General features: G+C 35.1%; 1 protein-coding gene across 1 annotated transcript in view; it reads right to left on the bottom strand.

Moving 5' to 3' along the window:
* Positions 1–2,207: 2,207 nt before the first annotated feature.
* CDKL3 (cyclin dependent kinase like 3) overlaps positions 2,208–16,466 on the bottom strand; it is a 59,944-nt gene continuing 45,685 nt past the window's right edge. Inside the window, 7 exon segments of the mRNA XM_021701929.1 lie at positions 2,208–2,261; positions 4,177–4,274; positions 5,087–5,249; positions 7,256–7,349; positions 8,806–9,134; positions 9,240–9,393; positions 12,710–12,798. Coding sequence (XP_021557604.1) covers positions 2,208–2,261; positions 4,177–4,274; positions 5,087–5,249; positions 7,256–7,349; positions 8,806–9,134; positions 9,240–9,393; positions 12,710–12,798 — 981 coding nt within the window.

Here is a 16,466-nt window from a genome sequence, read left to right on the forward strand (position 1 = left end):
AATAAATGGAGAGTTTATACCATGCTCATGTATTGGGAGACTTAATATTATTAAGATATCAAATTTCCTCAAATTGAGGTATAGATTTAACACAATCCCAATTAAAATCCAAGTAGGCATTTTTGTAGAAATTGAATCCAATGATATTGATCTAAGATCAACAAATATACAAATGCAACAGGTAAGAGGCAGACTTGTATCTGTTGAACCTACCACAGGGAACAACTTTTAATTTCCCTGGAGATTAGTTGCTAAAAGTTAACAGGAATTCTGGGTGCCTGGGTGGCTCAGTTGGTTAAGCAACTGCCTTCGGCTCAGGTCATGATCCTGGAGTCCCGGGATCGAGTTCCGCATTGGGCTCCCTGCTCGGCAGGGAGTCTGCTTCTCCCTCTGACCTTCCTCCCTCTCATGCTCTCTGTCTCTCATTCTCTCTCTCTCAAATAAATAAATAAAATCTTTTAAAGAAAAGATCCCTCTGACACTTCACCCTCCTGTGCTCTCTCTCTCTCTCATTCTCTCTCAAATAAATTTAAAAAAAAAATCTAAAAAAAAAGTAACAGGAATTCTGTTAGAAATGTATATTATGTATAACAATCTCAGGTATGTATTCCAATCAACCTTAAAATGAGATGAAGAGACTACAATAGTGTAATAAAGAAATTATGTTTTCCTTTGTTTTTCGTGTCTATTTAGTAAATACAAATCAGGTACAGCCCTGGTAAAACACCAGATAATCCCATTTTGTTGTTGTTGTTGTTGTTGTTTTTGAAGAATAGGACAATCAAGAATTTTGGTAGTGTGTGTCCTCTGGGTTGTAAATAATTTGTTTTATGGAATAGAAAAAATCTATCACATAAAAGGCACTATCAGATGGAACTAGGAAACTGGAAGAGTGCTGGGAGTTGTTTAAAAGAATAAAAGAATTCTCAACTAAGTGGAATTTAAATAAAAACAAAACAAAAACAATAAAATAATTTACCTAACATTTGAATACCACATAATTTCCAGGTATTTTATAAATACTATAGATGCTTTTACAGCTAAGAACATATTTTTAACCTTTACAACAATGGGTCAGATATTTCATTAAGAACTCACTTCAGGAAGCCTGAGCATTGTAGGAAATAAAACACACTAAAGGTCATGTGACTAGCAGAGGGCAGAGATCAGGATAAGTACAGGGTGTGTCATATGACAGTATGTGTTACCTACTCAGTAACCATGGCAAGTAAAGAAGCAGGCAGAGAGGGGAGATGACTTCATAATTCTAAACCAACATAATTCTTAGAAGAAAGTAAGAAGGAAAGAGTGAATGCTTTGCTAACAAAACAAAGATGGAGGATGCTCATACAAGATGTGCAGCTGTCTTAATAGCCCATGTTACATTTCTAGTGTATATAAAATAAGAGAAGACTTGCCAATTTGTATTTTGAAGATTTAAAAGAAAAGACACTACCAGAAAAAAAATCTGTTCCTCTTCAAATTCTTCCCCTTAAAATGGCCATCTCCACCCTAAAATCAGAAACCAAGCCAGTAAGAACCAGCAATAAGAACTAAAATATATGCTGCCAAAACTTTGACTGTATTAATGTTAAATTATATGTTAACAATATATTCTATGTAAACTACTAATTGATAAGCATGCCGGTAAGCCAAAAGATTTGTTTCAATGCTTTCCTCCATTTCTGTCCTTTTAAATGAACTTCATGATATGTTTAAATGCTGTTCTAGAATGTTCAGTGTGGAACCAAATCTATATTTCATGCTTATCAAGTATAATTGTTTGTTCAGAAATGTTTGGTGCTCCCAGACATTGGATCTCACTTTATTACACAATTAGAAACTTTTCCTTCTATAATTATAAAGTTCTGAACCAAAGTTAAGAATGACCATTAATCATACATGACTAAGATAATAGATCATCAAATAAAATTATATGATTTAATGTAAGTTGCAGTTTTATTAGGATGTACCAGTCAGGCAATTTTTATAAATTAGTGTTCTAATTAAGAAAACATGAATAATTTAAAGATTAATAAATGTAAAAACAAATTTAGGTGAATATACACATAACTACACAGGATTTACGATATATCTGTAGAATTCTCTAGTCAGCATTTTTTTGTGTATGTAATATTAATAAAAAGGATTTTTTTTAAACCATACAATGATTCTGGGATTCCCTGAATTTTCAGCGGCTGCATTTTCTACTCTACATCTGGCAGGTTCTTCTTCCTTTCAGTTTGTGCATTTCCTGTATTCTAAAAAGTAAACAGAAACAGGACCTTAACTGAGGAAACGGTGAGTCTTGGATAAGGAAATATAGCCACAGATAAGCGCTTGTACTTTTTACCTGGGCTTTGTTTTATGAGGGAGACTATTTAGCAAATATTCTTCATGATCATCATGAAACAGAACTGAAGTTGGCTTTTGTATGGACTCTTTCCTTTCTTGCCTACCTCATCAGCGGTAATTTAGGGTTTTTCTTAGATCATATTGTCTATTCAATACAGGTATACACTAATTCAGTATACATTTAAGATGCCTGAAAGAACTGAAGGTACAACTCTGAAACACTTGGATCTGAGTAGGCAATTCAAAAACAAGTCAATGGCACAGCCAAGAATAGAACAAAAAAGTTGCTATCTCCTATCTTGTAAAAACATGTCATATTCTCTTGTGCTCTAAAATAACAAACTACCAACTCAAAATTTAGGACATTTTCTTAATTCTGACATTAATGTATTAAAAGTGTTTAGACTAGCCTTATATGCAATTTCACTGGGTTGTCAGAACTGCATATGAATAGGTAACACAAAGAAACTATGACCATCTTTGATGACTACTCTCATAATCCCAACCTTTTCAAGGTCACTCTTAGAAAGGTCATCTTTTAAGCAGTTCTACATCACATGGGCAAGAAGGGATTTCCCCTTCCAATTTATTTATGTATTTTTTTAATGAAAGAACTGTCTGGAGAGTTCCTTTCTTCCTGCATTGGAATATAAATTTAGTTCCAGAGGCTCTCATAGGACAGTAGGATAAACACATGCAGCACACTGCTAGGAGCCTAATACACAAACTCAGGAGCCTCATTTAGTCAGTCATTCAAAAAGTATGCAAAGGGTGTGCTGCTCAACATGCTGGGACATCAGTAAGTCACCCAAGTTTAGAAATTTAAAGCCACCTTATTACTTTCTATAATGAACTAAAAGATGACCATTAATGACTTTCTTGCTCTGTCTAGAAAATATTTCTTTCCTGCAAAGTGGATTGTGGACTTCTTAACAAGTTCTAAGCCAAAAATAAGGCATAAGCAACACTATGAAGATATATCTAACAGTTATCTGGTAACTCTTTAATCTGAATGACTTAGAGATTGAATAGACATAGTGAAAATGCCTTCCTATATGGTTTAAAAGTTTCTCTATTTTTCTAATTTCTCCAAATTTCCTTAAGAAGTATATGCTAATTTTATCATGAATAAAAATGTAATCAATTTTATTTATAAAATAAGAAACTGATATAATGAAATTGATGACCTTACAAATGTGTAGAATAGAAGGCCATCTATATGATTTAATTAAGTGGGAGCTGAGCACAATCCCCCTTCCCTTAAAAGAGTGTCTTTAGAGAGTATGCATTTGGATACTGAGGATCTTCAAGATTTCCAAATAAAATTCAAGACTCTGGTGGGTAGGGATTGGAACATTTCAACACAGTTATCTGATAGCCGGCTGAGAACAAATCTTTGTGAAAACAGAACAATAGGTGGACAGCAAAGATAAACTGAAAACAGGAAGGGAGGGGCTAAAGATAAATACATATGTTCCTGTGGCCAGTATAACTATATGTTCACACCATTATTTGTTTCCTCTGGCATGGTTTACCTGCCCAATATTATGTAATACACATAACACATGTAATATTTTCCCTGGGTACCATATATTCTAATCACTCAACATTCAAATGAGGGCTGGTATTAATTACCCCCCCAAAAAATAACTTTTAAAAACTTTTACTAATATGTCATTTTAAGAGAATATAGACCTGTTTCTCATGTTCAAAGACTACATAATTTTGAATTTTTATATAACTTTCCAATAGTAATAACTAAATCTATGTACCAAGTCAAGGGTTCCAATAGCACTAAAACTATAAACAGAAAAATTTTACCTCTTGTTTTTCTTGATTTTGATCCACATTAAGTAAAGTTGGTATCTTAGATGAATCTGTTTTCTTTGATTCCCTCTTCAGCACTTTTATCTGTTTAACTTTTGCAAAAATATATACAACAATGACAACTTGTTATTCCTACCTTGAAATTTTACTTTCCTTTCCAAGAGTTTCAAATAGAACTTCTGATATCCACTAAAGTCAGTTTCTCAGTTTATTATAAAGGAACCGAATAAATCATCAGTTGTAATGGTAAGATATGCCAGTCATAAATGATCTGTTTTATAACTTTACAAATAGCCTACCAGATATTAAAAGAAGACATTTATTTTTTAAAATTCTGCAGATAATTGTTAAGTGGATCAGATAATTCCTCTTGAACTGTAGAAGTACTATTTTCTTGCTATTATATTAACTCTTCACAAGGTGTCACTGTTCTTCAAAGAAACAAAACATTTACTGTGCAAAAAAAAAAAGGTGTTCCATTTTAAGAGCTCAGTACATGTTATAAATTTTAAACTACTAAATCTTTGGATGCCTGAAGTTCATATATTCCTGCTATTATCTGGGCAAAAATTATGGAGAAACAAAGGAAATTGATTTACTCCAAGTCATAGGATGAACCAAAACCACTTTCCTCAAATACTTTCCTAACATTTCAACAATATTGAGCTAAGGAAAAATTTGCCTTTTAAAGTTTCCTTAATTCTTCTTTAAAAATTCTCTCCTTCAAGTCTTACCCCTTATTTGACTATGAGGGAAAAATTTCTCCGCAGCTGATAATATTTTTCACAGCAATTTACTATCTTCTATTAAAATCACATCATAAATGTAAGTTATCTTACAAAAAAAGGTCTTCTTGTAAAAGACAGCATCTGGAAATTTGTAAAGCTGGGCAACAAATATGTACCTTCCATTCCTTTCACCTCCTTGGACTGTACTGTGAAAGGCAGTTCTGGGAAATGGAATTCCTTCCTGTCAGATCTGGAAAAATTCAGCTTCCTTTTGTTTCCATTTGCCATTTGGTCACTTTGACCTGTTCGCTCATCAAATATACTCTTCTCCATTTGGCTCTAAACAAGCAAATAAACAAGAGTTAATTTGAAAAAAAGATGTGTAACTGTTTTTTGAATGATAAGCCTAAAATTGCAGGCCATTTGGAAGGTAATAAGATAGGTATAAAATGTCTATCTTTGCAAAGTTATTTTAATAATTAATAAGTAGAATACCAGGGGTGCCCAGGTGGCTCAGTTGGTTAAGTGGCTGCCTTCAGCTCAGGTCATGATCTCAGGGTCCTGGAATTGAGACCCACATCCGGCTCCCTGCTCATCAGGGAGTCTGTTTCTTCCTCTCCCTCTGCCCCTCCACCCACATATGTGCTCTCTCTCAAATAAATATGTAAAATCATTTAAAAAAAAGAATACCATTTAAATACATAAACATCAAATTCCAATAAAAGTTTAACGAAGCAGGCGCCTGGGTGGCTCAGTTGGTTAAGCGACTGCCTTCGGCTCAGGTCATGATCCTGGAGTCCTGGGATCGAGTCCCACATCGGGCTCCCTGCTCAGCAGGGAGTCTGCTTCTCCCCCTGACCCTCCCCACTCTCATGCTCTCTCTCATTCTCTCTCTCAAATAAATAAATAAAATCTTTAAAAAAAAAAAAGTTTAACGAAGCAAATTTTTAAAAATACGTTGGATATTCTGAGAATAATAACGTTGATCAGGAGAACCACCATCTTAACTTTTAATTTATAATCTTATTCATTGTACTCTGACTTTGGACAAATTGCTTCAGTTCATTTTATTAATTTATTTTTCTATTTACAAAATGATGTACTCTGGACACAGGGAGAGCCCAGCATTCTAGAAAATCTTTTTGTGTTATCTATTTTTTACTTATTTTTGCTCCTTTGGTAACTGATGATAAAAACTCTCCAAAGTTAATGAACACTCTACCACAATTCAATGTGTAGTATCCCACTGTATAGATATATATTAATATGCTTAATGAGTCACTTGCTCTTAGACAGATTTGTGCTGTTCTCAATTTTTTATTATTATAAATAACATTATGCTCCCCTATGTAAAATGTCAATTTTGAATAAGCTACTTCCCTATGTAAAAAATGAGGGAATGAACAACACTGATCACATTTTTCTAGTGAAAAGTTTGATGTATCTATTTGGCAATTGCCTTTAATCTATAAAATATTAAAAACATTTTTGGGGGGATTAAAAGGCCAAAAAGTCTGTGACTTTATTTTTTTAAAGATTCTATTCTTTTGGGGCACCTGGGTGGCTCAGTCGTTAAGCATCTGCCTTCAGCTCAGGTCATGATCCCAGGGTCCTGGGATCGAGCCCCACATCCGGCTCCCTGCTCAGCGGGAAGCCTGCTTCTCCCACTCCCCCTGTTTGTGTTCCCTCTCGCTGTGTACCTCCCTGTCAAATAAATAAATAAAATATTTTAAAAAAAGATTCTATTCTTTTAATTTTTTTTTTAAGTAATCTTTACATCCAGTGTGGGGCTCAAACTCACAACCCTGAGATCAAGAATTGTATGCTCTTCTGACTGACCCAGCCAGGTGCCTCAAGTCTTGTGACTTTTAAGAGTGAAAAATCTTAACTTTTTTTGTGCAAGTCACAGATAAAATACACAAATCAAATTATAAGAAATTAACTAAAATTGTGAAAGCACTAAGGAAACGATGACCTATTTTCATCTCAGGAAAAACAAAAAAGCTAAAAGCACATTTTTAAAAATTATTTTTTAAATTCTATTTTAGAGACAGAGAGTGTGTGTATGAGAGGGTGGGGAGGGGCAGAAGGAGAGAGAGAGAATCTCAAGCAGACTCCACACTCAGTGTGGAGCCCACTGCAAGGCTCGATCTCATGACCCCGAGATCATGACCTGAGCTGAAATCAAGAGTAGGATGCTTAACCAACTGAGCCATCCAGGCACCCCTAAAAGCACATTTTTTAAAATGCTGGAGCCCCAAAGATAGAAAAAAGGATTTGGTGGGGAGGGAGTCAAGGATAATGTTGAAAGAGGCCATGTTTTAATGACTAGCTTCATGCCTTACTTGAGTGGGACCTGCATCCTCTTGCCTGCTATTAGACATAACCTGTCCAATAGAGTGTGAAGAAGTACGTCTCTTTTTTGCTCGTTCAGTCAACCTATTATTTAAAAATGAATGCAAAGTTATTAGAACTCCCCAGAAGTACTTCTGTTTTAGCTTCAGGAATGAAGAAGTTATCATGGTAGTCTAAAGTTTGAATAGTGAGTGCCAAAATGCAATTGTGAGTGTGTTAGTGCCAATTGCTCTAAGTAGGTGAAAACAGAACAGAGAACTTGCTCATGGCTAACATCAATGGTAACAACCATGTTGCGGGATTACTCTAGGTGGCCTACTTAGTCCCTTGTATCTGTTTTAAATCTGGAGATCTTTTTTTTTTTTTTTTAAGTAGGCTCCACACCAAACATGGGGCTTGAACTCACAATCCTGAGATCAAGAGTCATATGCTCTACAGACTGAGTCACCTAGATGCTCTTAAATCTGGCTCTCCTAACTACTGGGTTTCTGAATTTCTGAGCTTGCTGTCCAAGGCTGGTTTACAACCATGGTTATCGCAACCATGGTGTTGGGATCATCTAAAAAACGAACGGGCTCTTGCTGTCTGTAGCCTGCTATACCTTTGGACTGACACAGAAATGTCCACTTGCCCACCTCTGCAGACCCCTCAGCTTCACAACTTATAGTCCAAACCAGTCTGCTAGTATTGGTTTGGGATATTGAATGTAGTCTCCTTCCTCATCTAGATTCACAGTAGTTTCCCTAAATTTAGGACTGGCCCTGATGCCTTGCTAGATAGACCCTTGCTATACAACACACTGCCCTTGATTACGCAGACTCCTGGTACCAGTCTTCCAATTTGTAACAGTAGCTAAATCTACAACTGGCCCAATATGTTGTTTTACTCCCAAAATATTTGACCTTCAAAATCTAATTGACTGTAAAAGATTATTTTCAACTGTTCTTTCTCCATTTAGAAAATTAGCTATGGGGTGCCTGGGTGGCTCAGTTGGTTAAGCGACTGCCTTCGGCTCAGGTCATGATCCTGGAGTCCTGGGATCAAGTCCCGCATCGGGCTCCCTGCTCGGCGGGGGGTGTGCTTCTGCCTCTGCCCTGTTCCCTCTCGTGCTCTCTGTCTCCCATTCTCTCTCTCTCAAATAAATAAATAAAATCTTTTAAAGAAAAAAGAAAATTAGCTATGATACAGACAAAATGCTTACTTTGTTATACTAAGGCACAGCAATACCAGAACCTAGGTTATATCACCTTCTTCCTATTCAGATGGGAAGAAATTATTCTGAGGGTCTTTTTTTTTTTTAATGAGGTCTTTCCAAAAGGCATTGGTGAAAAATTAAACATCTATATAAGCAAAAAAAGTTAATTTCTTCTATAGTATTCTTAACAAACACTAATGGCTCATTATATGATTATAATTTCAATATATCTTCAAATTCAGTTTATATACAGACACTACGATCTTGATTCTTTGAAATACCATTATATAGGAGCACTGTGTTACTTAGGTCCATTTCTTTCTGTCTCTTTTCTGTTAAACTCACCTTGAATTGGGATGGGAAAGATTTGAATTGGGATTTGAAGCCAGCAAATTATTGCTAGTTAGATTGATGGGTGGCATTATCATACTACCTCCAGTGTGTGGATCATCTTTCATGCCATTAGAATTAGTGCTGGGATTGACAGAGTTTGGTGGTTCATTGATTACAGGTTTTGTATCTTGAGACATAGTATGAGCATTTTCAACTGCATCCTGTTGACAATGTCCCCCTTCACACTCTATCTTTTTTGGTTCTAAGATATCTCCTTTTCCTCCTTTGACTTTAATAACTCTGACTTTGATCTCCTTGGGCTTTTTCTCTTTTTCTACTTCCTGGAATAGACACATCCAAAATCTGAGTCAGAAGAATAGTTGTTTTTATCATTAGAGTGCTAACTACAATACAGTTATACTGGCTAAAAAGAAAACAACTTTTACCTTTCCCAAAACTGGAGTACTTAGCAGTGTATTGGTGTACGTTGTTTTTCTTTCATCTTTCATAAGTTCATTTTCTTTAGAATTCTCTTTTGGCTTTATGAATGAATTGACTTTTGCTTCTTGCAGTAATTTAGCTCTCAGTTCTGGTATGAATCTGATAAAACAAGCAATATCAACCAATAATCTTTTTATTTATGTAGATAAAGTATTTTATCTTTAATGGACTATTTAATCAGTTAATTTACATATCAGGTATAGCATAAATAAATGATCAATAATGCATGCCAAGAAGTGGTACAATATTTAATACAAATTGCATCCTGGTAAAGATACATCTCCCAAAAATTTTGCCATGAGAATTTACTACACAAAACTTTTACAAAATAGGTTTATATGAATTAGATTCCTCTTGTGATGCAAACTTTACCCAATAAAAGTATTATTTTTCATTTTGATAAATATATTATTCTTTCAAGGAAAACTCAGGCCATTTTGTCCTTTTTGTGGTTCTTTAAAGTAACAGTACTTAAAAGATGAACTAATTAGTTTCTGAAATCTTATTCTAGAGAAATATTTTTAGTACAAAATGTAACAAAATACATCAATATCAAAGGGAGATCATTTTGGTTTTGGTTTGAATTTTTTTAAGTTACTTTTTTTTTTTAAGATTTTATTTATTTATTTGAGAGAGAGAGAATGAGAGAGAGCACATGAGAGGGGGGAGGGTCAGCGGGAGAAGCAGACTCCCTGCCAAGCAGGGAGGCCGATGCGGGACTCGATCCAGGGACTCCAGGATCATGACCTGAGCTGAAGGCAGTCGCTTAACCAACTGAGCCACCCAGGCACCCTTAAGTTACTTATTTTTTAATAGAAAATCCATTGATATGGCTCAAAATTCAAAAGGCTATATTGAAAAGTCTCCTTCTTGGGGCTCCTGGGTGGCTCAGTCGTTAAGTGTCTGCCTTGGGCTCAGGTCATGATCCCGGGGTCCTGGGATCGAGCCCCAAGTCGGGCTCCCTGCTCAGTGGGAAGCCTGCTTCTCCCTCTCCCACTCCCCCTGCTTGTGTTCCCTTTCTCGCTGTGTCTCTGTCAAATAAATAAATAAAATCTTTAAAAAAAAAAAAAAAGAAAAGTCTCCTTCTTACCCTGCCCCTGAGTTGCACAGTTCCATTCCCTGAAGCAGCTATAATTATCAGTTTGGGGAAATTTTATTTTGTTTTATTTTTAAGATTTTATTTATTTATTTGACAGAGAGAGACACAGTGAGAGAGGGAAAGCAAGCAGGAGGAGTGGGAGAAGGAGAAGCAGGCTTCCCGCTGAGCAGGGAGCCTGATGTGGGGCTCGATCCCAGGACCCTGGGATCATGACCTGAGCCAAAGGCAGGTGCTTAACGACTGAGCCACCCAGGCGCCCCTTAATTTATTTTAAAGTAAGCTCTACACCCAGTGTGGGGCTCGAACTCACCACCCTGAGATCAAGAGTCATGTGCTATACTGACTGAGACAGCCAGGTGTCCCCTAGTTTGTGGAAATTTTAAAATATCATTCCATGAGTGAATTCTTCCCCAGTTTAGCCCAATCTTGCCAAAGCTGTGCAAGACACATGTCTAGTAAAGTGAAGTGTGAAGAGATGAAGAAAACAACCAGTGTGATTCATTTGGCTGAATAAGAACATGTCATACTTCTGTCAAAATGCCCTTGTATTGCAGAAGGTTCTGTGAAAGGGAGAGGCCTCTTATCAAAGGAAAGGGTCTTGCCCGAACATTTCCTAAAGATTCAATCATTGGAATTCAAGAACTTTCACCCTATCACACTAAAATCCTAGGATCTTAAGTACCCAAGAGAAATCAACGTGGTCTATGTAGAACTGATATAAGCAACTTTTTAATTCAGTAACGGGCACTTTTCATCAATGGCACTTTCAATATATCTTCTCATTTTTTTGTTTTATATCAAAATTCTTGTTTTGCTTTATATTAAAATTCTTAAAATGCTTAAAGTTCTAAGTACTCTAAAGGATTCTCTCTTCTTTGCCTTTTTCTAGTTTAATCTATCTTTAATGGCTGTTCCTGAACTTTTCCATGCCTAATCTTAAGTCCATCACATTTTAAAATGATGTCCATCTTTTCTGACCTCACATCCAAAGCCCACCTGAGTGACTCTGTAATTAAAGAAAAAAAAATTCTGTTTCTTTCAAAGCCCAAATAGAAAATGGTGGGTTTTTTTTAGAAATACAGCTGATTTTAGGGGTGCCTGGGTGGCTCAGTTGTTAAGAATCTGCCTTCGGCTCACATCATGGTCCCAGGGTCCTGGGATTGAGTCCTGCATTGGGCTTCCTGCTCAGCCGGGAGCCTGCTTCTCCCTCTCCCACTCCCCCCTGCTTGTGTTCCCTCTCTAGCTGTCTCTCTCTGTCAAATAAATAAATAAAATCTTTAAAAACAACAAAAAAAGAAATACAGCTGATTTTAGCCAAAATATGGAAAGAGCCCAGATGTCCATCGACAGATGAATGGATAAAGAAGATGTGGTATATATACACAATGGAATATTACTCAGCCATCAAAAAGAATGAACTCTTACCATTTGAAACAATGTGGATGGAACTAGAGGGTATTATGCAAAGTGAAATAAGTCAGAGAAAGACAAATACCGTATGATTTCACTCATATGTGGAATTTAAGAAACAAAACAGGAGAACATAGGGAAGGGAAGGAATAAAATAGGATAAAACAGAGAGGGAGGCAAAGCATAAGAGACTCTTAATTATAGGAAACAAACTGAGGGTTGCTGGCGGGGGTGATGGGCATTAAGGAGGGTATGTGATGTAATGAGCACTGGGTGTTATACACAACTGATGAATCACTAAATTCTACCCCTGAAACTAATAATACACTATATGTTAACTAAGTTGAATTTAAGAAAAAAATTAAAAAAAAAGAAATACAGCTGATTTATAAATCTACATTGTCATTATATATTACATACACAATGTGGGACACAGAAGGGCTAGAGGCATGGTCCCTCCTTCAGGGAACTTCCACTTTGGTAGAGAGAATATGACAATAAACACTATAACAGAAAGTAAATAAAGGGGAGGAAAAAAACCATTTGGGAAATAAATGCCAATTATAAGATATAGATCAGAGAGGCTACGAGAAGAGGAAAAACCAGACTATTTAGTCAGAGGTCCAAATGGAAATAAAGCTAAAAAGTATTGACTGTTTATTTATTGTCTTCAGGCCTATGATCACCACTGAAAATGTGTATAAAGAGCTTAGCACACTGCCTAGGACATCGTAACTGTAATGAATGTTAACTACAATTATTTTTATTAGTAGAATTTTCATCATGATGCCTATAAGTCTACCATAGACCTAGTTAATAGAGGAACTAAGTAAGTAAAGTTTTTGTTAAATTGAATTTTTGTGTGTGTGTAACATTAAGAAGTCCACACACACTCAACATGCTTACTTTTCAATAAATCCATCTCTAGTAAAATACTCATGATGCAAAAGATCAGTAGATGATGTCCTCTCAGCAGGATCAATTTGTAAACAAGCCTAGAAAATGAAAAAAAATTCTAACATTAAGTAAGATCTTATCAGAGCTCTATAAGGTAAAAATTAAATGTATTTGACATATGTAGAAGTAAATAATTACCCGGAGCTAAAACCATTCTTGAAAAGTTAGATTTAGACCTTAGGAATTTCTGACAATCAGTTCTGACCACTTACTTCCCTAAGAAATTTATAGTTCTAAAGCATTATTACAGGTTAAATGTCCTATGATTCTAGCCAAAACAGAAGTCAATCTGTTTCTGCTGGAATTAGCAGAATTAGTTCATTTTGATCCTCTTATCAGCACCGTAAGGTGGAAAGTTCATGGATTATTATTTCCATTTTACAGAACTAGAAGCATAATTAGTGACTTACTATATGAGAATTTTAACTCATATTGTCTGAATCCTAATCCATTGCTTTTTCTATGGCATAATACAACTTCACAAAGATTCAAGCCCCCCAAATCTTTCAATAATCCATTATGAGAACAGCTCTTTTTTGTTTCCCTATCTTGGGAATACTTCAACTGAATAGAGAAACAAGCAAACAAACAGAAAACCCACAAAACAAAAACAGATGATAGAAGGAAGAGTTTTGAAAATAAGTCGAACATCATAAATTTATATATAATCAAATAACTTGTTGTAAATAGAAGATATTTTTAATCAAAATATTAAAGATAGAATTTGAATAAAGCCATTTGCATTATAGTTTTCACTTCTTCCTTTAGAAGAAGGCAAACATTAAAAAAAGGCAAAACATAATAATAATTGGTAACTTTTATTGATATTTACTGTGTGCCACACAATACTCTACCTAGCTTTTTCCTATAACTTGATGCCAACAACAACCCTACAGGTAGGTATTATTATTATCTCCATTGTACAGATAAGGAGACTGAGGCCCAGAGAAATCACGTAATTTGTCTAGATCTAACAAATAGAAGAGCAGAATTAAAATCCAGAAAATCCAAGGTAATTGAATATAATATTACATTTTTGTTTATTTCAAAAAATATATATGTTTAAATTGATTCACAAAAAAAGTTGTAAAGATCTGCTATATAGGGGCACCTGGGTGGCTCAGTCGTTAAGTGTCTGCCTTCGGCTCAGGTCATGATCCCAGGGTCCTGGGATCGAACCCCGCATCGGGCTCCCTGCTCGGCAGGAAGCCTGTTTCTCCCTCTCGCACTCCCCCTGCCTGTGTTCCTGCTCTCGTTATCTCTCTCTGTCAAATAAATAAATAAAATCTTAAAAAAAAAAAAAAAGATCTGCTATACAACAATATGAATATAGCTAACAGTACATTCTACACATTTTAAAATTTGGTAAGAGGGTAGATTTCATGTTGTGTTTTTTACCACAATAAAAATACATTGACTCACAGAGCAAAATTGAGTTCATTCTCTACTTTATGATGGGAGAATACCCAGACCCTTAAAACTGCAACTAGCTAAAAATATGTGCTTATTTTAGAATATGATAGTAATCCATCAATAAAACTTAATAAGAACGTGTTGGGGCGCCTGGGTGGCTCAGTCGGTTGAACGTCTGCCTTCGGCTCAGGTCATGATCCCAGGGTCCTGGGATCGATCCCACATCGGGCTCCCTACTCAGCAGGGAGCCTGCTTCTCCCTCTGTCCCTTCCCCCCTCCCCCCGCCGTGCTCACTTGCTCTGTCTCTTTCTCTGTCTTTCTCTCTCGGAAAAATAAGTAAGTAAAATCTTTTTAAAAATCTTAAAAAGTCTGCCCAAGTCATAGCCTATTAGAGGCAGACAAATTAGTCCTTCTTTGAATAATATAATTAGAAAATTTAAATACATGCCTAGTTTGGAAAATGTAAGATACGATACTTTGAGAAACAGACTGGCAGTTTCTTTAAAAATTAAACATACACATACCTTAAACCCACCATTCCACTCTTAGATACTCAGAAGAATAAAAATATACATCTACAAAGACTTGGACATGAATGTCCATAGCAATTTTGTTTGTAACAGCCAAAAATAGGAAACAACCCCAAAGGGGGAATAGATTAAAAATTGTTATATATCCTTATAATGGAGTACTACTCAGTAATAAAAAGGAATCAACTACTGATACACACAAAAACATGAATGAATCTCTAAACCATAAAGCTGAATTAATGAGTATATATCATGTAATTCCATATATATATCCTAAACAATGTAAACTAATCTATAGTGATAGAAAGCAACTCAGAGGTTATCTGGGACCAGAAATGGAGGGATAAGAGGATTGAAAAAGAGTAAGAGGACATTTTAGAGGTTGATGGAAATGTTAGATATCTTGATTGTGGTGGTGGTTTCATAGGTTTAAAAATCTATCAAAACTCATCAAATGTATACATTTTAAGTATGTGTAGTTTAATGTATTTATATCACAATAAAGTTTAGAAAATTTAAATCTAGGAAATGATACAAGCTTTGCCCCAGATATTAAGATGGATTCTAAAGTTACAATAATCAATAATCAATCAAACTGGTATTTATACTAGAATAAAAAAAGAAATCAATGAAATAGAAACAAACCCAAGTGCATATAAGCATTTTGTCTATGATAAATGTGGCACTCCAAGTCACTGGATTATTCAAGTTGAAGAAAGATATTTACAACATATATGACAAAAGACTAATATGTCTATTATTTTATAAATCTATATGAAAAAAGATAGTCTAATTGACAAATAATGATTTTTAAAATAAGAAATACAAATGGTCAATTAATATTAGTAAAATGTTCAACCTTTCCTGTGGTGATATAAGTGCAACTAAAAAAAGATGGTATTTTAAGCTTATTAAATTGGCAAATATTTGGGGGTGCTTGGCTGGTTCAGTTGGTAGAACATGGTGACTCTTGATCTTGGGGTGGTGAGCTTGAGTTCCATGTTGGGTGTAGAGATTACTAAAAAAAAATCTTGGCAAACATTTTAAAAACTATAAATATCCATTGTTAGATTGAGAATGGGAATTTATATCCAGTGCTACTTGAGAGTACTTGAATATAAATCAGTGACACCTTTCTGGAGGAAAAAATAGCAAAATTTATAAAAAATTCTGAAAAAGTGTAAACCCTATAGCCCTCTAATCACAATTCTAGGGATTTATCCTAAACAAATAATAAAGCAAGTTCAAAAAGACATATTTAAAAGATGCTCACTAAATCATTTTTACCAAGAGGGAGAAAACCTGAAAACAAATGTCCAAAATTGTAAGATCAGTTAAACTACAGAACAGTCATACAATGAAATACTACACAACCATTGAAAATTATGGTGTAGTTCCATATTTACTGACATGGTTACATAACAAACAGGTCAGCGTGGCGTCTTTTAAAAGCATAAATTCCTATGCACATATTTGGTTGGCAAAAGTCTAGAAGTATAGAAATCAAAATGTCAATAGTAATTTTTCCCAGATTGTAGGAGTTGGGAAAATCTTAACTTCTTCTTCTTGTTTATCATGTATTCTCTACTTTTTCTATAATCATTATGTATTCCTTGTATAATTAAAACTATGATACAAAAAATAAATTCAAATGAAAATGTAGCAAACAAATCTAATTCTTTTTTTTTTAAGAAATTTTATTTATTTCTTTAAGAGAAAGAAAGAGAGAGTGAGACGGGGGAAGGAGAGAGACAAGCAGACTC

This window comes from Neomonachus schauinslandi, chromosome 7 (genome assembly GCF_002201575.2).
Source record: "Neomonachus schauinslandi chromosome 7, ASM220157v2, whole genome shotgun sequence".
NCBI lineage: Eukaryota > Metazoa > Chordata > Mammalia > Carnivora > Phocidae > Neomonachus > Neomonachus schauinslandi.